Raw genomic sequence first — 23,409 nt, forward strand, 5'->3', positions numbered from 1 at the left:
AAAAAAAAAAAAGGGGAAAAAAAAAAACCAAAAAAAAAAAAAAAAAAAAAAAAGAGCTTTCACTCAATGAAAACACGGCATGGAAAAGTCGTCTCTACCTGTCCTTCAAACCCATGCGCGCACGCCACCATAGGCAGGCACTGGAGTGAAAACCGCAAATCAAAAGCGTTTATTGTCGACTTTAACGAGAGCCCAAGAGCGCACGCACACACCGATATCTCCACAGGCTGTTGGGACCACCCTCGCTGGCTAGACCTTCGGTGTTTCTCCTTTAGCAGCTTAGGTCTTTGCACGGCAGATTCCTCGGACGTGTTTCTGCGCCGCGGCTCGTGTCCCTGCAAAGCTCACCTCGCTTACTTCCAAACTCCACTCTGACTTAATTAAATGTAATCCCATTCCATAGACGGTAGTCTGAAAATCCGCTTGAATGAGATGATGAAGTGTGTGGATTATAAATACCTGTTAACATCTGCTCTTTCTAAAAACAGAAAATGTAATTAAGCTCCAGCCCTATATTTTATCCTAAATGTGTTAGGAATGCTGTGAGTGTGATCCGGTGGTTAGACTGGATCTGAACAACCACTTAGCTTGAATTTGGTACTTAAAGGGGCAAAATCATCTGTGTTGAGCTTTACATTGTGTTATAATGTTATTCCCTCATCAAAAACATACCTGGAGTGTTGACTTGATTCTTTCATGCATGTTTGAGAAATCCTTTAATCTCCTGTAGCAACCATTCAGCTGTGCAAAACAACTGGGTGGACCTAGCTCCGCCTTGGAGGACAAAGCTCCACCTCAGAGCTTCAGTTTCCAAGCTGCTGAAGCCTCACAGAGCAGCCCTCTCCCACTCAGCTCCTTCAGACTAGCCAGTCAGTGGATGTGGTAGAACTGCACATCCACTGAGCTCATTATGGGAGCTACTAATCAGTGTAAAAAATGTTGTTGAAGGGTTATTAGAGGAAATACGTTATGATAACTTCCTGAAGGCGGAGTTTCAGAAAGAGCAGGAGTTTCTTAAAGAGACAGAGACCCGATTTCAGGGGGTTAAATTAGATGTATATAGCATTTTTTAACAACTGAAGATAACATAGATACTTGATTGTGCTTTTAAACAGCATTGTGCACCTGCAAAAATTGTCTGTTTAAAGTAGTTTGCTGAACCCTAACATCAGTGCTGATAAGAGCTGGAAACCTTCTCACTGTTTGTGTCTAAATTGTAATGAACGTAAATCGCCTCCCCACCTGTTCTGTTAGCTTTTACCCAAAGCCTCATTAGCACAGTGTTTTATTTCCACTACATTACTCACACAATATGCTCTGCAGCATGGTGTTTCTGTTCCTGTGTATATACGTCTAGGCACTGAACTTCCTCCCTAAATTCCCGGTGGAGGACTGAAAAGCACAGCTCTCCTAATGGAGAGCAACACCATGTTGTAGCATGTTAACCCCACTTCTGAGGCTCTGTTCGCTCTGCTCCTGACAGATATGACTACGTGGAGGTGCGAGATGGTGTGGATGAGAACGGTCAGCTGGTGGGGAAGTACTGCGGGAAGATCGCCCCCTCAGCGGTCGTCTCCTCAGGAAACCAGCTGTTTATCAAGTTTGTGTCGGACTATGAGACACACGGAGCCGGATTCTCCATCCGATATGAGATCTTTAAGACGGGTAAGTTGCAAACTATGCTTTCACCTTCCTGAACTCCTTTATGTATCTGCGTTGTATTTTTTTAATTAAGTGGTTCCCAATTTCAGTCCGTAAGGATCATACTTTTGCAAGTTTTAGACATCTCTCCAATAGAGTTGATTCAAAACATTGAATTGGTGCAACCTCCTGTTTTGGAAAAGGGAGAATATGGCTCCCCAACATAGAGATGTTGGGGATGAAACCACTTCTCTAATGTTTTAGATGTTTTTGACAGGGTGTTCTAGTCAGAAACACTGTAGTAGATGTACTGCACCAGGAGGAGGCAAGGTCGTTGACATTATCCACATCAAAATTCAATCAAACAAGAATCTAAGCATGGCTAAAGGAGTGCAAGGCTAGAAATTTTACCAAATGAATTGTAGCTCGTGACTTCTTTGACTTCTTTAGCTTACATTTGAAGCCTTATGGAACGACAGTCAGGAAAAACCGACTGTTAGCATCTCAACAACTCTTCAGTGTTGTTGAGATGCCAGCTCTGAATTGGGCATGAATCAAGTGGGCTCCTATATCATGTTTTTAACAGTTTTTGGATGTCCAGTTCACATGGAAACACCATAAACAGAGATTTTCAAAATGTAAAACAAAAACAGCTATTTTTGTTTTTCCTTATTTGATTCCTAGTGTGAGCACAGCAGAAAGTATTTGTTTTGCCAGATGTCCATGTTAACATGCACAGAGCACTTTTGGTTCATCACAATGGGCAGATCAAAACTGTACTGCTAATCTACTGGTATATAACCCATCAAAATCACAACATTAAACTCCAACATAACGACCTGACGTATTTTTAAACAATGTAATGGAAACTGCTGTAGTAAATACTTTATATCCACTTTTGTCAGTTTGCAATCTCACTATAAGGCGCTGTGGTATCTTTTACAAGTTTAGAAGTTGGACTAGCAGTCCGAGTTAAAGCTGAGTTGGAACGCAGCGAAGTAGAGCGTGACGTCCAGCACAAGATCCAGATTCCAGTGTTCTGAAGACCGTTGAAGCCGCCAATGCATCCGTCGCCGCATCTGCGATAGTCTGGAAACTGGAGGAAGGATCTTGATAACGAAGGGAGAACGAGACTCTGTCTAATTTCATGCTTTGTTTGTGCTTTAGTCAAGGCGTCAGAGCGCCACATTATGCAAATGCAATATGGCAGGCAATATGCTTCTTTCAAAACAAATGAATCATGGGCCCATATGTTTCATAATTGTAGCAGTTTTTTTTTTCTTTTCTGGTGTGAAGTATTACACTATAAGCAAAGCTATAATTTGCTGAGCAGTGATTGAACAAATGTTGTTAAAGTGTTGTTTTTTTTCTTTCCTTCTCATCAGATGGCAGTCAACAGGGGGGCGGTTTGAAGCAAAGCTGGAAAGCCAGTTAAGGGAGAAAGTACAACTCGGTCCGTTTTAAGCAGGCACCACGTCAGGAAGTCCTTATAATGTCACTGTTCCCAATGTTTCATTAAAAAAAAAAAAAAAGCAGAACTTGGCTTGTCGGCTCAAATGTTATGAGGTTACGTCTGCCTTATCAGAGCACAGCAGAATTGGAAGAAGAATTTCCTGCTGATAGGCGGCCTTCCTTTGTTTGGACTGGCAAGAGATGAAGGATGAGGAGAGCCTTTCCAGAGTGACTAGTAAGCAGACAGGTGGTATAGTCTTCACTTTCATTAATTAACCTTAGCAGCAGTCTATGGGGGAAGGCCCCCCGTGACCTCGGAGACTTGATGAATAGCCCGACGAGGTTCCTCCTTCCTTTTAATCCGTGTGTTTGAGTGGCTGGATTTGTTGCGCGTCGTCGCCGCGGCAGCAGGGCAGCTGGCGGAGTGCGGGGCCATTTAAGAGATCAAAGCGGCTCTCTGCCCAGACATACGCAAACTCATCTGCACGCGCTGGTCCATTCCAGCTCCCCCGCCACCCCCCCAACCTCCATACAGGCCGGCTAAATCGCTACATTCTTTTCACGATTAGCTTGGTATTCCCCGGTCTCCCCTATTAGCGGTGGCTGATTAGAAATGAGCCGTGTTGGGGCGGGAGTCCTTTGACGAAGCAGAACACGCTCTCGAGCAGCTTGGATGAGAAAATAACAGATCTAGCTGAAAATATGCTACAACAGAGACCGGAGTATAAATAGTTGGAGCTTGAAGACAAGCTGTGCCTTTTTCGCTGATTGAACCCGAAGTCGAGTCGGGAGTTTGGGGAGGACGAGGGGAGTTTAGGGGTTGAGGGAGGGAGATGCAGGCAGAAAGCTTTTCATCTGGCTCTTTCGCACCCAGCACTCTCTGGCCCCCTGTGGAGAGGAGAACCACGGGTGTGCCATTGCTTCCTTAGTGGATCCAGACCGTCGTTGCGCTTTGAATTTGCTCGGTGTTTTGACTGCGGCGGTGCTGGCTCTCCCGCCAAAAAGAAGGGGCTCTGAGATCAATTAGCAGCTCTGTTTGTTGGAGTCAGAGAGAGAGGCAGAGAGAGAGAAAGAGAAAACGAGAGCCAACGCAGAACGGGAGATACAAAGTTAGCTGATTAGCACTGCTTATCAACAAACACAGGGTATTAGCTGGGAAAAAAACAACAACAAAAAAAACACATTGTGTTGGCTAACACATGTAACGTTAATGATGAGACACAGATGCTCTGATAACAGATAGAGGAACGGGAGGCTTGCACTTGTGCATGTCAATGAAGGAAAACACAGAGAACGCCGGCTGTTTATTGCCATGATTATCCCAAAGACTTAAACTCCAGCAAAAGGTCACACGGAAGATAAATAAACCCGCAAAGCAAACATATGTAAACACACACCTCCTTTGGGATCATGTGCCAGCTTATACAAGTATGTTTACATGGGCACACTGACCCCACCAAAGCCATAAACTAAATACACTCTCTCTCTCCGTCCCATACACACACACTCCTGAAAATGCTTGGCGCTCACCACTCTGGCTTTTATCAGCTGCGGCCTGCAAAGTGTTTAATTGGAAGGGAACAGGTTGTTTTGTGGCTCCCTTTGGCTGCTTCCACATCACTCTCTCTACCCCTCTCCATTCCTCGGTCCCATCCAGCCATCTTAATTAGCACGGGCTATTTATTTTATAGCCTGCAAATTGGCAGCGACGCTTCACTGGCTAAAGAGTGGCAAGACTAGGAGAGGAGGGGAGGGAATGAGATGCATGCAGGAGTTTTTGAGCTGAAAGGAGTTGCCTTGGTTGTTTTTTTTGTTTTTTGTTTTTTTTTAAGAAATAATGAAGTAAGGATGTCATAATTAAGATTTGTAACTCCCAAGCTATTGTTCTTCTTAGGGTTAGAGTTGTGCCAGAGAGCCTCAATGTGCTACTCTAACACGGGGTTAACTTGGAAAACTTGAAAACATCATGTTACCTAAAACTAACAAAGATGTACCATTTGTTTCTCGAGATTAGTCTTATTCGGAAGTCCATTGACTTCATGTATTTGGCACAATTTCACAACACAATGTCATTGCAATAACCAATGCAGATCCGAATTATATGCTAAATATAGCTTCACTCACGGCAATCCCTCATGCTCAAAATCTAGATGGCAATAGGGGAAAATAGCTCTGTCAGTAGGAAGAAACCTATAGGAAGACATGACTCATTAGTGACAGCTAAAATGATGAGCTCCAAAGGAGTAGCATGAGTTCAAAAACATAGTAATAATGCATAGAAAACGCAGACAGCACTAGTGCCTTCAATTGGTTTGTTCAGGAAAGAAAACAGGTTTAACACAGAAGAACAAGATAAATTATATAAACCAGAGAAGAAAACATGGTCAAACTGGCAGCAGTGGCTCTATTAGCTAGGACACGTCGGTGTCTTATTCAGGTATTAGAGCAACAAGACCCTTGTACTTGGGAGCGGCTACGTATGAGGAAATTGTGGTCGGCAATTTTTACGGAAGAGCTATGGATTCAACACATACGATGACACAACTGTACACAATCATGCTCTCACTGCTGTGAGAGCTCTGGTGGAACCAGCTGCAGATTGTCTGTATTTCTTATACATCTATTAGATGTATAAGAAATAGAATAAATACATCTATTTCTTAATATATGTAATTAAGAAATACATCTATTTCTTAATTTCTTAAGAAATAGATGTATTTCATCTATCTCAGCTTTTTTTGAAGTTGGCGCGATTCCATTAAGCAAACTTATTTTTGTAATTTCAAATTACGCAATTATGTGGTGAATGGAAACGCACAGAATTACGCAACTAATTCTGTTGGAAGTAGGTTCACCATGTCCCACTACAAAACAAAACTTTTCATTCAGAAATCCTGTTGTCATCTCACAAAAAGGCCACTGCCATGTGTACAGGAGTGTATGGGGCACTCTGGGGCTTCGGTCAGTGGTACAAGCCCGGCAGCATCTGGCATGGTGACGCCAGATAGCAAACTTCTTTGAAGCGGTGAGGAAGTAGACTGCACCAGCCTGCACCTCATCTTATCAGGCAGGTTTCCTCTCTCCCTCTGCTGAGGTGGGGTGGCCTGTCAAGAATGCAGTTTATGTGGTAAATACCATGTCAGCATAGCTGAGCCTCAGGATGTATGGAAGGGTGTTGGTGAGTGTAAACCTGCCTTACCCCATCTGTTTCAGTGATTGGATCTCCACACGCTCCTGGTTAATGGTTGATGTAGTGCCGAAAGAGTTAATTTTCCACCAGCAATCAGGCCGTCTGTCAGTGTGACATAAGGGGAAAATGAACTGGAGGGGTGAGGGGTGAGTATACAGAAGTCATGAGGAATGGGGCTGGGTAATGATCAGCGAGAGAACAACATGGTACATAAACAGTGGTGATTTCCTTTGCAGTCCAAGATCAACACCGTCGCCCTGGCCAGAAACGGTGATTAGCTTGAAAAAGAACAACATGGGGCCATTGAGAAGGAAGGAGGCAGAGGGAAAGACTATAAAAAATGTCACATTTAGTACCACTTTCTTGACCAAATGTTGTTCCTATGATTAGCTCTGGTCCGCCTTTCAGCAACAGTTTAATAGAGTCGAAGAGAAACAAGTCATCAGGGAAGCCGGTGCCTGAAAGACACCCCGCTCTCTCGGTAGCAAATTTATTGAAGATTCGTTCCAATTCTCGAACACTTGCCCAGATTAAAATCAGAGCTTCATTATGTACCAGTCCCCAAGTTCAAACTTCACCCATTGAAAAGAGTCTAATCACTCACTGAGCCGTGTCGCAAACGACACTTTAGGAAGGCGCTAGTGAATGCACGCTCAAGGTCACTTCTCTTTCCTTCCTTAAGCGTCCGGCCATAACTCTAGCTGTTTGTTTAGAAGAAGTGGTTGGACTGCAGACAAAACTATTGCTTTTCTGTTGCAGATGTATTTACAAAAGCTTTTTGCTTTAACCTTTTTCCCCATGACGGCATGGAGTCCGCCAGGAGAAACAATGAACAGTGAGCCAATAAAACAACACAAGGTGAGACAGAGATTAAGTTTGGGGGCAGGGAGTAAGAATTCAATTGACCCTTCAATATATTTGTCTCCAGAAGCTCCCTGTCAACACAAGCTGTGTGCGTGTGCGTGTGTGTGTGTACGGACAATACCACAGAAAGGCATGACTGCTATCAGTAAAAGCCCCCTCCATATTCCCATCACTGATTGTAGCACAAAGCATTGTGGGTGTAGTAAAGAGAAGCTGGGGAGTTAGCCCCTCCCTTACAAGGAAGTAGTAGATAAAAGAGATCTGCCAGATGATAATCTGCCCAGTGGGAGCAACTGGAGTATTCTTTCTTTCTGGCCAGTCCATTTTTGTTTTCCTTTGTATACAGCCAGGGACACTAAAGCTGTCAGTAGAGAGGTTTGCCCTTGGCTTTACCTCAGTCATGATAATTCAGTAAGAAGAGAGAAACCGCACAGTTGAGCTGGATCAATGTCTTTATAAAAAATGCAAGACAAGTGATGTGGGACAAGGCAAAAGGGACAAACAACCATATATATAAGCATGTATTTTTATTTGGTTAGGGATACTTGCGTTGAGGAGCTGCACACACAAAAAAAAGATGGTTACCACTGTTAAGTCCCCACAAGAATGGCATGGGTTCAATCCTGCCGAGGGACGTTTTATGAGAATTTTGCATATATTCCACGTGCTTGTGAGGGTTCTCTCCAGGTACTTAAATTTTATTTTACAGACTCAGAATACACATGTCTGCATAAATGTTTGGTTGCCTCACATGTCACTTTGAGGGCGTCACAACCCGAGTAGAGAGGGTAGAGGCAGAAGGACGGAACTGAAAAGTCATAGGTTCCAGCTTATTGCACATTTAAGGTAATGTATGGGAGTTCTGTGTGATTTGGGTTTTAATGGTGTTTTCACACTTGATACTCCCGTAGACTTTGCTTGATTGGAGACCAAAATTGCAGCGTTTGCTACATTTTCAGCTGGTGCGGTTCGCTTTCACACTGCATTGGGCCAAACAACCCAAGCCCTTTGAGAAACCTGTTCACCTTCTCGCCTGTGGTGGTGCTGGCTACTGAAGACAACCTCATAAAAACCTCTGAAGAAGAGTGCAACTTCCTCCTTCCCAAAATGTAAACAAAAATGGAGTATAGCTTCAGATTTTAGCATTTATAGGACTTCTCTTGGGTAAAAGATCATGAGCTATTTCTCCCTCAAGCAGTAGACACCAGCATTTGTTTCAGGTATAGTTACCCAGTATGCTTTGTGCTGCTGACCACTTCCTGTTCTTTTTCACTTGCATCTACTTAATTCAAACAATGCCTGAGTTTGCGTTAACCGAAACAAGTCTTTTTATTTATTTTTTGGGGGGGGGGTTTCAGAGTTCCAGTGATCACATTCGTTCCTCCCCAAATGAACCAGACTTTCTAGGCAAACGAACTAGAGTTTGATTAAAGCGGACTACACAGGGCTGGTGTGAATGCACCCTTTGTAAGTAAACCATCCCCAAACCTCCAATCTGTTCTGGGCAGCTGTAAGTGTCAGGGTGCAGGCAAGTGAGTGAGATTTAACGCCAATATCCATTGGAAATTCGACAGCTCTGAAGAGTACTCCGACTCTCCGGCAACGATTTTAACAGAATTGGCTTCCATCTATTGTTTTTTTTTTTTTTTCCCCACCACAAAACGTCTGACATTATCTCAAATGCAGCAAAGGTAAGTGCAGGACTACATCCAAGGAACAGCATCTTTCAGCAAAATCTCTCCATTTTCTTGAAGTAAATACAAGGGGGAAGCTGTGAAATTAATGGTACCCACTGTTCTCGAAGGCCACACTTTAGCTGCTGTGCTAAATGTCAACTCTTTTTCGAGTCAAAATGCTGCTTGCCATGGCTTTCAGCTTGGGAAGAAAGAAAATCAATATGGCTCTCCAGCCCCTCACTCACTCTGCTGGTGGACAGTCTCAAGTGGGCCTGATGGTCTTCAATTAGGAGCCGGGCAAGATGCTTGAGTGACGCTGGAAAAAGCAGTTTGCCACATTCATTTAAGCTACAGTGACTGCAGCACAGCGGCTCTATCCAGCGATAACTCCCTGCAATTTTGGTGTCTATTGGCCCCATCTGCACTCATAGCGCCAGCTGCCAGACTGGCATGAAAATGATGTTATCCTGGGTACATTTCTGCCGCTAATGGCCCCAAATAATTGCCCTGAATGACAGTAATTCTCCGTTTTTTTTTCTTCTCCTGATGTTATGTGTATTTGCATTGAGCAAAGCTTGGACCCAGATTTGAGCCTGCAAATCCTAACCTCGTTTCCCCTTATGCTTGTAAAAATCATCTTTCAGCTGTTGGGAGTAAGTTTTTTTATTTATTTATTTATTTATTTACATGTCATTCATTTACAAATCATAATTTTGTGCTCATGAGAGGCAGCTACTATGGGAAGCATGTTAACGTTCCTCATCAGCTGAAAGCCAACTCTCTGGGGAGCTGTGCATAAATATTTTGACTTTCCTCCGTGTAAAACTGTGTGAGTGTGTGCGTTGATGTATGCGCAGCCATTGCTCACCCTTCCGTCGTTCAGGCTTGAGCACCTCCCCTAGGTTTTGCCGACATATCTGGATGAGGGCTCATGCGCGCGTGAGACAAGGAGGAATCACGGCTTGACTCAAACTGTTTATTTGTCATTCTGTGACTCTGGTGATTGAGGCCGTTGACAAATGTTTACAGGGTTGGTCCAGATGTTCCAGGAATCACTGATTTAGCATACACAGTGGGATGTGGAGTGACATTTGTCCAAAAAAGCGGTGGAGGAAAACAAAGAGTAACTCAGGGGCAAAGTTAAGAGATCCAGATGTGGCACCTTATGAATAGAGCCATGAAGGTGGTCCCTCAACTTAGGATCATAAACTGTTCTAGTCTCAACAGACCAGATGGGAAGCAGAGGAAGCTCAGACAAATCAATTTCACAATTTTGATATGTTTGTGCTTCCCTTTTTCTCCCAACCTCTCATTTACTGTCTTGTTTTTTGCTTCTGTAGGTCCCGAGTGCTCCAAGAACTTCACCTCCAACAGCGGCGTCATAAAGTCTCCGGGGTTTCCAGAGAAGTACCCCAACAACCTCGATTGCACCTTCATGATCTTCGCCCCAAAGATGTCGGAAATCATTTTGGAGTTTGAGAGCTTTGAGCTTGAACCTGACACAACGCCCCCTACTGGTGTCTTTTGCCGCTATGACCGGCTGGAAATCTGGGACGGCTTTCCAGGAGGTGAGCAAAAAAACAGCACATTGAAATGTCTATTTGAGTTAAAACTCAAATAGTAGTATTATATTTATTAGCTCATCCTAAATCACCACTTAGTCATGGTTACCACTGATGCCTGTTGACATATATTCTACTCATTGCTTAGGAAACATTTTTCAGCCATTTAGAGGTCAACGGTATATCAAAGTTTAGCCTGATTTCACGAATTTGCGAAATAAATTCACGTCAAGTATCTGAGCTATTTTCAATCATAAAATGTCTACTTATTCATTGAACAAGCTTTACTCAGTTATTACAATTTAGTATCAGTTTTGGAAAAATGATGGTGTGACAGAATCTCATGTCACAAGATATTGCAATATTAAACACAACATATGTCATTTAAGCACTATTCATCTACTGTGACTTGATAACTTTATCTGGGGAAGTCAGTATTGTTCTTATTCCCAGAAATGTTTGAGACTCTTATTGTGGTGTTGGAAAGACAGTCGCTTTTGACTCGCCCTATTCTGCTGACGGGGTGAGCTAGTAAAGACTTCTAGTAGTAACAAAAAGCAATGAGGATTCTCCCACCACTTCTAAATGGTTTGTGGCAGCTTTATGGACACTCTGTTTAAAAATAGGCACAGTGAGTCAACAACTGGTAAGCAATTGGAAAAGTTTCAGATTCGTGAAACTTTCAATAGGTTTGTGAAAAACGCATCACGAAGACACTTTCCATGGTTTTCGAGAATTGCCTTAGGACTGGAGAAGCATTTAAACACCAACTCAGGGGCACCAAAGTTTGTGGTTTGTGAACCATTTGTTGAAGCAGAAATGCAGATATTGCCTTTCGTCTACCATCTATTCACTGCTTGTGCCTCTGCTATGTTTCACATGCCAATGGTCTTACTACAAGCTGTTTGCTGGTGCTGGTTTCCAATGCAGTTTTATTAGTAAAACGAGATTTTAGCAAACTTTGTGAACACCAAGGAAAAGGGATTTTCTCTGTACAATACTGGTTTCAGTTTCATTTATTACAGCTTTTCTTTAGAAAATGACCATCTCCGCACAGTAAGACAGCTTTACCCCGACCCGGTGGTGTGCAGACGTCTTTCAGACATCATAAGCTTAACTTTAGTCGTTGTTCAGTGCCAAACACTCCTTCTGTACTTTGAGAGGCAAAAAAGAGCTTCCGCTCTTTTGTTTTTCATGTCACAGGCTGGCTGTGTGTGATAATGTTTTCGGGCCAATACATTTGGGAGTTCAAGGTCTAATCTAGGATGTTGGGTCTGAGGGTTTTTTTTTTCATTTGACAATTCCATTTCACAGGAAATGACTCAAAAAGGAATTTCCTTGGGTAACTTCCTTGCAATTCCCACCAATGAGGTAGAAAAGAAGAAAAAAACAAAGCTACCCCAGCTAATTTATTCATTCAGTTAAACCGTTTCGGACCTGACTCAAACCAAACCTTGCTGGCGTACACTCATGCAAACATGCACAATCAAACACTGCCCTGAAACAGTTTTCAAAAATCTATTCATCTTATAAGTCAGCGGGATGGGGCTGAGATGAGGGTGAGGAGGGTTCAAAGGACTGCTTCCACAGCCTGAGATTAGTCTTTTAACTCGGCGAGCAAAATCACATCTTGAAGTTTTTCTTTCTGCCGGCGATCCCAACCCCGGGTGCAGGCGAGATGAAAGCCTGTCTCACCCGTCTGCTGCTGAAAACTGAAAGAATGTTTTTTTTTTTTTTTTTTATCTAGCTACGCTTACCCCGGTGCGCATCAGTATTCGCTGCTCCGTGCGTTCTCTGGGTGATAAGGTTGAAGTGTTAATCACAGGCGCCTGGTGGTGGGGGGGGGTTTAGTTAAAGTTCACATCTCTGAAGATGTTAACTTTGTAGAGGTGACCTTTTGATTCCTCGGAGCGGGGCTCGTTCGCGGGCTCTCCCCCTCGAGCTTTCGCGTGTCTCATTTCCAAGGTTCACGCCTGATTGAGAAGACTTGTCAGAGGGTCGAGGAGAGAGGAAAAAAAAAGAGAGAAAATTTCTGGTTATTATCGCCTTCTGAGACAGTTTTTACAGAAGACAGCAGGGACCATTTTCTCCTGTCCTCTCCAGTTATTAAAATTAACTGAGGACAGTGGTAGGATAAAACAAATGAGGTCTCCTTTTGTCCAACAGTGACAGAAACTTGTCATGAACTTCTTCTTCTTTCCTTCTTTTTCTTCTTCTCCATAACACCCTTTCAAGGTTGCTGTGCGTGACAGATAGCGGTGTATAAAAATAAACCACGGGAGGAAAATAGAGTGTTGCCTTTTGCCAGGCGGTTCCTGTTGTGCCTGCCGGATCGATAGCGCATTAGCACAGGAGGCATGCTTGCTGCTGGAGTGTGCCGAGATTGGAGATGTCCAGGCAAGCAGCCGGGGATTCACACCTCCTTATTCCCCCCCACACACCCTTCACCTCTCAAAGTACACCTCACTGGACAGGCGCTGGCAAAGAAAAGAAGAACCTCTGGCTTTCTTCCTCTTCCTTGCAGAAGGCCAGGCACAGAGTTTATGGCAAGGTTCTTTAAAATTTCATACCACAGTGGAGTCATGCAGATAATCCGGTAGATAGGCTTTTCTTCTTCTTCTTCTTCTTCTTCTTCTTCTTCTTCTTGTTCTTCTTCTTCTTCTTCACCTTTCCTTGAGCCCAGGTCTTACTGGGCCTAAATGCACACCGTATTCTCTCAAATATATACCGGACACCTGGTTTACGAAGATTAATCTGAGCCGTCACACCACTGCCCCATAAGCACCTCCCTCCCACGCCTTGCACCCCCGCGGCCTGGCCTTTGCCTTTTATGTCGGGGTTGTGCTGGAAGTGGCATGTTTTGGATGACAGGAGGCCTTGGGGAGGCAGGACTGTCACTCGCCGCTGATCACAGCATTACTAATCGCAGATAAGCTGCAGGTCCCCACGCACTGACAGGAACACACATTCATATACGGGCATGGATCATGGCACACATCAAAGTACTGGAGCAAGGACGCCGTGTTCTCTCGCTCCCCCTCGTTCCTATCGCTCTCTCCCCCCCAGGTTCCTCTCTCGTTATCTCTGTCTCCCGCTAAAAGTTTCTCCCCGATCTTCCCCCATTCTTCTCAATCCTCCGAGTAGAAGGCGTACTTCTTTCTCTTTTATTATTGCTCTCTATCTTTTTAATACTCTCGTATTGTCCACCGCTTTGCCTCTACTTGTTTAACTTCCTTTGCAAAACCAGCCAGGCAGCGGCCGTCAAAGAAAATGAGTCCGGGGTTCCTGGTATTTACAGCCGAGCAAATAGACGGAGACGGTGACCTGGCCCCACACCACAGGTCACCCTTCTTTCTCTTTGTGTCCGGCAGGCAAGCGGGTCTGGAATGCCAGGAAGTTTTTCTCATTCCTCTTTATGGGGTCAGTGCCATACCTCACTGACACACTAGTTTTCACACCTCCGTAGGGGGGAAGTTACTAATTAAACCCCTGTGTGACACGGCTGAGGCAACCCAAAAAATATTGAGTTAGGCTAAGTCTAACACTAGCTGCGTTTCTATTGACCATAAAGTTGCGCAATTTGAAGTTTTTTGATGGAAGGTTTTTGTTGTTAGGCTGAGATTAGTTTTTTTGGCCGAATCAAAATCTGTTTATTTCGCAAAACTGCAATGGAAACACATCTTTCACATCACACAAGTCACAATATCAACAAGTAGACGTTACCACTGGGGGAAAAGATGACAGAAGGTGGCAGGAGGGTGATGGCGCAGCATGTTTTTAAAGGCTTTTCGCCTGGACAAACTTATTTTCTGCACTTCTACTGAACATAAAATTACTTAATTTGATATTTTGAAAGTAAGTTTGGTTAATGGAAACACTCCAATTTCGAAAAAACTTGTTTTGCTGTAGGATTAGATGGGTTTTTTTGGCCGTATAGAAATCGGTTTATTTAGCTTTTTTTTTGCATGGCACAAATCATGTGACCAACAACCAGATGTCGCCACTGGCGCGCAAACCACGAAGAAGACGACAACAGGAAGTGGTTGGAGGCTCGTGGCGCAGCATGTTTTTTTTTAAAGACTTATGTGAACAAGCTAATTCATGTTATTTTTATTTCTATTTTTATTTAATATTTAATGGAAACAGCGCATTTGCAACAACAAAAAAAGACAAAAAAAACATTTTCTGACACTTGTGAACTACTGACAAAGTTTTGTGCACAATTGTAATGTCTGTGGTTTTCTCTCACTTCCTTCTACAGTCGGGCCTTATATCGGGAGGTACTGTGGTCAGAACACCCCCGGCAGGATCATCTCCTACACAGGCATCTTGGCTCTGACAATCAACACCGACAGCGCCATTGCTAAGGAAGGCTTCTCTGCCAACTTCACTGTCCTCGACCGGACCGTCCCAGAGGGTGAGCTGGCTCAATAACGAAGAAAGAGGAACCCGTTGATATAACTGTAAAAACTCTGACGGCCATGATAAACAAGCATTATATAAATCTTTTGTCTCATAAGTCATAGCTATACCTTTATTGCATTCTGTTCAGATTCATTAACACAGGACGAGCTCCACACTTCTTGTTATGAAGCTTCTTAAGCTCATTAAACAAGGAAAAACAAAAACATGTGTTTCACTTCTACTACTGAAATTTTAATATTCAACACCTTCTCAATGTATTGAATAATGAGAATGTGGACTAATACAACAACCGTCAAATTTGTAAAATTGATCTGTTTGTGTTAGGAAGATTTGTCATCTTTTGATTTGCACTTCATTAAGTAGAGCCTGAATGTGTCCTAACAATCAAAAATCAAAACCTTTCATCCCTATACATGGTATGCAGCCTAGTCCACTGTTATTTGATGCAGTTAACATAGCCGTGGTCAATAGTCCTTATTCAAGACAACAGGAAAGTTAAACTTTATGCTGATGATTTGTTACTTTTATTTCAGACCTTTTCTTTTTTTTTTTTACCATGTATGTTACTGTTTCTTGCTTGGTTTGAATTCTTTTCAATGAAATTCTTTAAGAAGGAAGTTCTTAAACCAGACCTGTGTGACTTCCTTTTTAAAAATCCAAAAAGCAGTTTCACTTCCTGGTTAAGTACAAACATCTAAAGAAAAATGTTACATTGGTAAAACCTTAAACACAACTTTTGGTTGGCCACAATAATTAATTCAACCACATTAATTCAGTGATGAATTTGAACACATTTTCTCTGTTATTTCAGTCATTTCTTTCTTTCATCCCTAAATATTCTTTCATAGGGGCTTTTCCCTCTGGTTCTAAGACGCACTCACATAAACCCAAAGGGCAGAGTGAAATGGTTCTCCATAAGTTCCACTTTTATGACTGGGCTATCTGTTGGTTACAAATAGGATGTAGAGTAAGTCCTACCACATTTCTCTCACTCTCTATTGTGTCTTCACATTGCCTGATACAATGAAAAACTTATAGTCATACTACATGATTCTCCCTAAAGGTGTGAGCATCGGTCAGTAAACATTGTAATCGTTGCAGCTTTTCATTTAATAGCACAATATTGTCTAAACTGTCGCTTAACTCTACCTTTTGGAGTTAAGTGTTAAGCAAACAGAAGGTACTATTGCCTTTAAAGATCTGGTGTTTTTTTCAAAGCACCTGTGCAATCTCCTCTAAACTACGTTTTAGATTCCTACGGCTCAGAAGACCAATAACCATTTTTGAGGTAGAAAAAACATAATACATCCAGAGAGGTTAAGGAAAATCGAGGAGCTTAAACTCAGGCAAGGATGTGTAAAAGAATTGCAGGGAAGCAGATTAAAGCACCAGAGGAGGAATAATCCAGGCGGAAAGCAAATGTTGTCCAATTATGACAAATTGCCAGTTGCTGAGCAGAGTTTAAGAGTTATTAAACGAACACCTCCCGCTTCTTCATTGCAGCGTTGGCTCACGCAGAACACGTTTGCCTAGACAGTCTCTGTCAGCAGCTTGCCCAAGCACACACTCTTTTCACACACACCCCCAGGGCTTTTTACATGCCACATCGCTGTCACGGGGCTCGACCCCCGCTGACCCCATTTTGCAAAACGCTCCATCTAAACATTTCATTAAGGAAGACGAGCTCTGGTAAGGCTCATAAATCTGTCCGGCAGCCAGACCACCCCGCACACAGGGACCCGCACCCACACGCACGCACACAGTCCATCTCTGAATAGCAACAGAGGTAGATGACTTTCAACAAGTCTACTAATCATCTCCAAAAGGGATTTTGTCTTGCCCAAAGGGGGAAAGGGAGATGATGTTGAAGCACAGACAAAACAAGAGAAACAAGGCCTGCCTCCATGTAATGAGCAGAGCTGCCACTGCAGGTGGTTTTCCTAAGTCAGCTTGTGCAACGCAACTTTTTACATTCGCCATTAGACGGGAGCGGTTGACTATCTGACCTGCCATCGGTAAATACCTCGATTGAAGAGCGAGTTGCTTGGCTTTTGCATCATCATCTCAGACGCTCTGGAGATAGAAAGTCCCCAAACATCACCATTGCTTTTCTAAGCTTGTACCAACTGAATCTTTCATAATCCCCTTATGCATAATGCACAGTAGATTTTTTTGAATATTTTTTTTTATGCTGTTACGTGGCGAGGCGAAGGGTAGCTGAAAACCACTGATGAGATGCGATAAAGTGATGAAAAGAGGCCTTATCTTATCCTTTTTATTTTTGTTCCTTCTCTTGTATTTTCTCAGTCATTAAGCTCCGGCCGTGCTCGGTAAGCCACATGATCAGATATGAGCTCAGGCAAAACAAAACACCTCTTTGTGTTTTCAATGATCTTGGTTAATAATGTTGGCTTAAAGAGATGTGGGGATGTGTTTTTTTCCACGGAGAGAAAGCGGGAGAGGTGCGAGACAGTTTATTAGTACTCTGACATACTTACAGGCGTGAACTCACGCACATGCAGCTGCACATTAAGACCGCAAGCCGTACACACGGTGACCCCGTTGAATAAGGGTGCGCTAGCGGTGCGGCAGATGGGGGAGACCATCTGTGTTAGCTCTCAGGCTGTCACCGCATGGCTCTCCATCCAGCACTGCTCTTCATCCAAAGTTCTCAAAATGAGCAACGGAATTTACTGTATATTTAGGGGATTTTTCTAAAAAAGAATTCAAATTATTTTAAAAGCGTTCCTTCACACACCGACTACATATTCCTGTTTGGACCAAGAAAACATTGTGGTTTACAAAAAAATAAAAAATAAAGATAAACGCTCCTCAGGGAGACATAACACATTCAGGCAGTGGGAGGAAAAAAAAAACAACCAAAGCGAAAGTCACTGTTACCGCCTAATACGAGCATAAACCACACTGAATGTTTCATGAAGACATTTTTACGTCTCGGACACTTTCCCTCCAGCTTCCTTTAAAAAGCACTGGAAGAGGAATAGAAGGGGTTTGCCATCGACGTACTGTTGTCTTCCGGCCAGTCATGTGGAGGCCTCGTCCTCCGCCCTGGAGATTTGCTCGGATCAAGGAGGAGGACAGGGAGCGGGGGCGGGGGGCGACACAGAAGACACATTCTTTGACTACATATTGACTGCTTAGAATTCAGCTGAAAGTCTTTCACTGTCTCCTCCATCTATTTTTTTTCCTGATTCCCTTTTCATCTCCTCTCTCCTCTCCCTCTGCCTTTCAGACTTTGACTGCAGCGATCCGTTGGGAATGGAGTCGGGGGAGATAACATCAGACCAAATCATGGCTTCATCCCATTACAACCCCAGCTGGTCCCCAGAGCGCTCCAGACTCAACTACTATGAAAATGCATGGACGCCTGCAGAGGACTCAAACAAGGAGTGGATTCAGGTAGCACACCTTCTGCTTTTCTCCTGTATTAAAAGTAATTGCCTCAATAAAGCAAAGTTAGTGACCATGGAAGGATAAATAAGATTAAAAATGCAACAGTATTTGCCAATTGCTCTGTCTGAAGGTGGGCTTAGGTCATGATGAGACCCTCCCAGAATTCAGAAACATATATGTTATGGTCACTTTCCAATCAAAAGTGCCCTTAGTAATGAATGTGTAAATCCACGGTCGTCTGTAGAAGCTCAGAAAACAATCAATTCTCAAAGAATGGCAGTTTCCTAGTCGTGGGAGTTATGAAGCTATTCAGAATTCTAAAAAATGATTTTAAAATGTGTTTAAGTTGTACATCTTTGCAGCTCCTTTTTGCAAGTGTACTCTGTATTGCATCATGTGTTCACTCATATAAGGCCGTCTCGCCTACCATATGTATTTTTTCTATTTACGAAAAAGTCAGACAGCTAAACTAACCTAATAGTGGTAATTTAAGTTACAGGATTCAGTGCACAAACCTATTTTTGTTTAACACTCCCATGGTTTTAGCACAATACTCGGGAGGAGCATGGCAGATGCCACGGTTGGACAGTGGGGAAGGGGGGGGTTTGAAGGTTGGGTTGATGATCAGTTCCCAAAAACACACACACAAAAAAACCCTCTCATAAGCGCACGTGGGGTCAGTACCACCCCACTGGACCATGCAAAGCGTAAGCAGCTCATGGGATCCAATAGACCCTGTTTCTTAAAACAGTTGAATATAGAATTGGTTTAAATAGATGTTCTTGGTTTATATTGTCTTTTCTTGTTAGTCACATAACTTAAGCAGAATTTCTAGCAAGAGAGAGTAATTTCCTGTGATGGACTGACTACATGTCCAGGTAGAGCCCCATGCTTCAGGATGGATGGATAAAACTGTACTTTGTCACAGACAGCTGGGCTAAACCAAGAAATAATTGTTTCTCGTTTGTACCTAAAATCTCCCTCTCTCTCCAAATGTTCACATTCTTCACTTTCCCTAACAGAAAGCCATTCATCCATCCATCCTATCATAGTCAGTCTTTTACATCGTTGTTTCCACTCTGTCCCTCTCAGCCTGTCTTCCTGCGGCTGCCTCTGTCTTCCAGTCCTACCTGATAATTTCCCCCCTATCCTTTGGAACTGAAACTGCCTCCGGAGATGCTCAGATTTAATCCAGGCAACCTGCCAAGCTTCACACACACACGCGCAAACTGGCTCAGGCTCTGTCATATTTTTTGTCTCTTGGCTTATCTTCACAGAGTGATCATCACCCACCAAGGGAACTTTATGTGGGAAGATTAAGGATTTAGTTCTGTCATCCCATGATGGGGATAAGACACGTATACCGAGTCCACTCACATCACAAAGAACTCCCCATAGCCCCCTCCCCATCACAGCCCCACCTCTATGCATTTGCACTGTCTTTGATTTATGAACCCAAGACCCCAACCTCTTATAAATACACAGCCTGTTTTTCTTTTTCAAATTTTTTCAGCAGCTTATGCTTCATTTCTTAAAAGTTTGGCCCCAGGGGGATATCTCAAGGGATAGATAATAGAGCTGACCCAAAGCCAAATATTTGCTCGGGGAGGGACATAAGCAAGCTTTTTGCGTTATTATTGCAATGAAAATATTGTCCTAAGGGCCTCTGTTATTCCTTCAAGCTAATTTAATCGGTGTGTAACCGCATACGCACACAGTTCTGTGTGTTTCCTCTTGTGTGTGTGTGCGTGTGTGTGTGCGTGTTTGGCGACCTGTGTGAGTAGGAGGGTTTGGCAAGGCCCAACGTGTCCTTTAGAGGAACTCACTGTGCGTCTGAGTGGATCAGGAAGAAGCAAGGCCACCCTTAAAACCTCTGTTAAAAAGTATTAGTCATTCTCGTAGGAAAGTCCTTTGCTAAAAGCCAAATGTGGAGAGAATTTCAAGCTTCCCAGTCATAAGCTGCATTTCCATTGACCATATAATGGCACAGTTTGACAATTTGAAAATAAATTTCTTTAATAGAAACACGACAATTTCAAAATAACTCTCCTTTTTCAATAAAATGTTTTGTCGCTAGGAGATGATTTTTTTTTTCAGTCGCATCGAAATTGGTTTATTTGGCAAAACTGCAGTGGGAACACTTTTTTCACTCATGATCAACAACCGGATGTTGACACTGGTAAAAACCTCAAGAAGAAAACAGGAAGTAGTTTAAAGTTGAAGGCGCAGCATGTTCTTTTAATGATACCGCAGTTGCGAAATTGTGTTTTTTTTCGATATCAGCGGAATATTGACGAAGTTTTCCATTTGCAATGGAAATGCATGGTATTTTAAATGAAAATAATTAGCTCTTTTTGTTGGCCTTGTCGCTGTATTGATCATGTTCAGGATTTGACTTAGCCCTAAAATCTAGTTTTTCAAGTCTCTGTGCTGTAATGGTTGAGCTAAAATTCCCAGCACTAATCAGATCAAACCCTTGAATCCCTCCCAAACCCCCACAACCTCACCCCACCCACCACCTTTGAATTTCTAATCTCGAAGGCAGCGGCAGGGTTTACGGTTGGCTAATGATTTCTACTCTTCATAGGAATGAGTTGCACTTGTGCCGAGCGGTCCGAGCTCCAGTCATCACAGGTGGTATTAGAAGAGTAGAAATTCTCATTTCTCTTTCATTAAGCATGTCGGTGGCGTTGCAACAAGCCGGGGCGCCCTCCCGGCATGTACAAATCATCTCGGTGCGCAGTCAGATGCATAGCAATCAATTCATTTTATATTTCATGATCATTCTCTGACTCCCGTCTCGGCCAGACGGTTTTATTATTCATGATAGGCAGCTTTTGAGTCCAAGGCCTTCTCCTTCACTCTGTCCATCCATTTTAATGCTGCTTCATTCTGATGCACAGAGAGGAGGAGGACAAGATGCTACACTCATGGGCGGTCTTCGTTGGCTAATTAGATTGGTGTAGTGTGGTTGAGTATTGAGTGCTGGGTTAGCCAGGTCATTAATCAGCCCCCGTTGGTGAACACACAGATGGACAGATGTCCTTTATAAAGGAGAATCATGGCTTGAGGAGAGAAAGAAAGAACGCAAGCAGCTTTTTCTTTCTCTTGACGATCTGTCTTGTGACACAATTCAGCGCCGCTCTTGCTACGATTTCTCCGATTCACTCTGGATATCCCTCTACTAAATTTCATCATCCGCTCTCATTCCTTTGCTTTTTCTTCTTATGAACTTGAATTTTCCAGCTTCATCGCGCATATTAACTGCCTTTGTCTGACGCTCAATAGTTTAAGCAGTAGGAGCTCTCCACCGAAGGTTTCGAGGGAAAAATACACAAAATTACACTTTCAGACGAGTCAATGAGCTGTCTCCTCGTCTACGGACTCTCTTGACTGGCATGGAAACACCTGCATCTGTGCAACACATTTGTCTCCGTAAAGGAAAGAACGAAATGTTTACAGACTGACGTAAGGGTTCCTCTGGAACTTTTTTGAAGGAATCGCTGACATTGTGCAGAATGAGTTTGTCAAATGCGTTTGATGGCAGTGGGGGTGGGGGGACGTGATGGGTACCGAGAGCCGCAAGAGCAATGAGAACGAGCCGATAAAAGACAAACTGCGAGGCTGAGCCTCCGTCAGGCAGATGCCATTGATCGCACATGCTCACTGCATCAATAATTTAGACTGTTTTGGAGAGAGCCCAAGTGTCAATACCTGAAAGCCTGTATATCTTATCCCATAATGGTGATTTTGCTTCACTAGCTTCTTCTGTCTGCAACTGTATTTATATATTTACAAGTGGTCTGTCTGTCTGCCAGTGATTACTTGAAAGGTTTAATCATACAAAGACAACCCAGCTCTTGTCATGCGAGAGACTCTTTTATCTTTACTTCCTGACAGATAAAAGCACAAAAAGCAAAGAAACGTATCGTTGTTTGTTGTCACAAAATGTTCCCTTATCTTATCCGTTTGTGATGACCCCCCAAGGTAAAGTCAATCACTCATGGAAACATCAGTCTTAAACCTTGGACCTTTGGAAGGTGGGAGGGGTACGCCAGCTTGTCTTGACTGTGTTTTCTCAAATCTATAAAGCAAACATCTCTGGCTGACCGGGTAAGCAACCTTTAATTACACACTTCCTGACCGAAAACGCCACTCTAGTCCTCACGCCGAGGCCAACATCCGACGTTAAGCCAGCGCATCCTGTTTTCTTTCCATCTTAATGCAGTTTCCATTACTTCAAATCGGTGATCGGTGAGAAAGAGCTCTGTCCCATTGCATTGTCTCCCTCTTTAAATCGACACCTCGTTCCGATGTCTTACCAACCCGTCGAGTGACGAGTTCTCCGAGTGCTCCGAGTACGGACCTGTGATTAACAGCAACTTCTCACTTGATGAAGTCTAGCAAAAGAGCATGATGCTGGCATGCAGCTGCCGGTGAGATCATCATCATGCCATCCGAGTGGAAACAATGGCTGCTGCCTTTGCCGCGCCACTTCTGGGCCCCTCGCTCTCAATGGGAAAATCAATGAGAGGATAGAGACCCACAGTCGGCCGGTAATCGAAACATGAGTGGTCGCATGACGTAATGAAATGAGTCCTGCATAAGTACCTAGAGACAAAAAAATAAACTCAGCTCAGGCACAATCAGTGCCATTTTCAGTGTCTGCCTTACAGAGGAGGACGGCGTGTGGAGGAGCCTGAAGCCCTTTTAGTCAGTAGTCATCACCAAATGATCATGTGCAGCTGGGCATCCTGGGAAAGAATCCAGACATGACATACCTTCAGGTCGCTGTGTTTTCCATCCCTATCAATGCCTGTTGGTTTCAAAATCCTGACTCAAAGCGTGAGTCACATGAGTGTGTTGTATGTGTATGTGGAGGAGGGGAAGGAGGGAGACTCAGGAATGACCCTTAAGTTTTATCTTCAAAGATGATTCACAAGTCAAGAAACCTCAAAGTCAGACTCCTTCCTTCCCCTGTCTTTGACTGAGAAAAACTGAAATCTTTAAAGGGGCAGTTTTATGTGTTTTCCAGACACATCAATCAAATAACCTTGAGTACCTTAAGTTTCTATAAAAATACTGTACATATACAGCACTCTGTTGGTATATATAAAGTGCTGTATATATAAAGCATTCTTAAGTATCTTTAAACATTTTTTAAGTAATATTTGATATATATATA

General features: G+C 43.2%; 1 protein-coding gene across 4 annotated transcripts in view; it reads left to right on the forward strand.

Moving 5' to 3' along the window:
* The window catches only part of nrp1a (neuropilin 1a), a 94,089-nt gene that overhangs the window by 35,968 nt on the left and 34,712 nt on the right, over positions 1-23,409 (forward strand). For all 4 annotated transcript variants that reach the window (XM_015039762.1, XM_015039763.1, XM_015039765.1 and 1 more), the window contains 4 exons: positions 1,484-1,665; positions 10,164-10,391; positions 14,647-14,802; positions 18,064-18,230. In XM_015039762.1, coding sequence (XP_014895248.1) covers positions 1,484-1,665; positions 10,164-10,391; positions 14,647-14,802; positions 18,064-18,230 — 733 coding nt within the window. The remainder of the gene's footprint in view (positions 1-1,483; positions 1,666-10,163; positions 10,392-14,646; positions 14,803-18,063; positions 18,231-23,409) is intronic.

Source organism: Poecilia latipinna, unplaced genomic scaffold (assembly GCF_001443285.1).
Source record: "Poecilia latipinna isolate Pla-1442-1.1 unplaced genomic scaffold, P_latipinna-1.0 Scaffold483, whole genome shotgun sequence".
In the NCBI taxonomy this organism is placed as follows: Eukaryota; Metazoa; Chordata; class Actinopteri; order Cyprinodontiformes; family Poeciliidae; genus Poecilia; species Poecilia latipinna.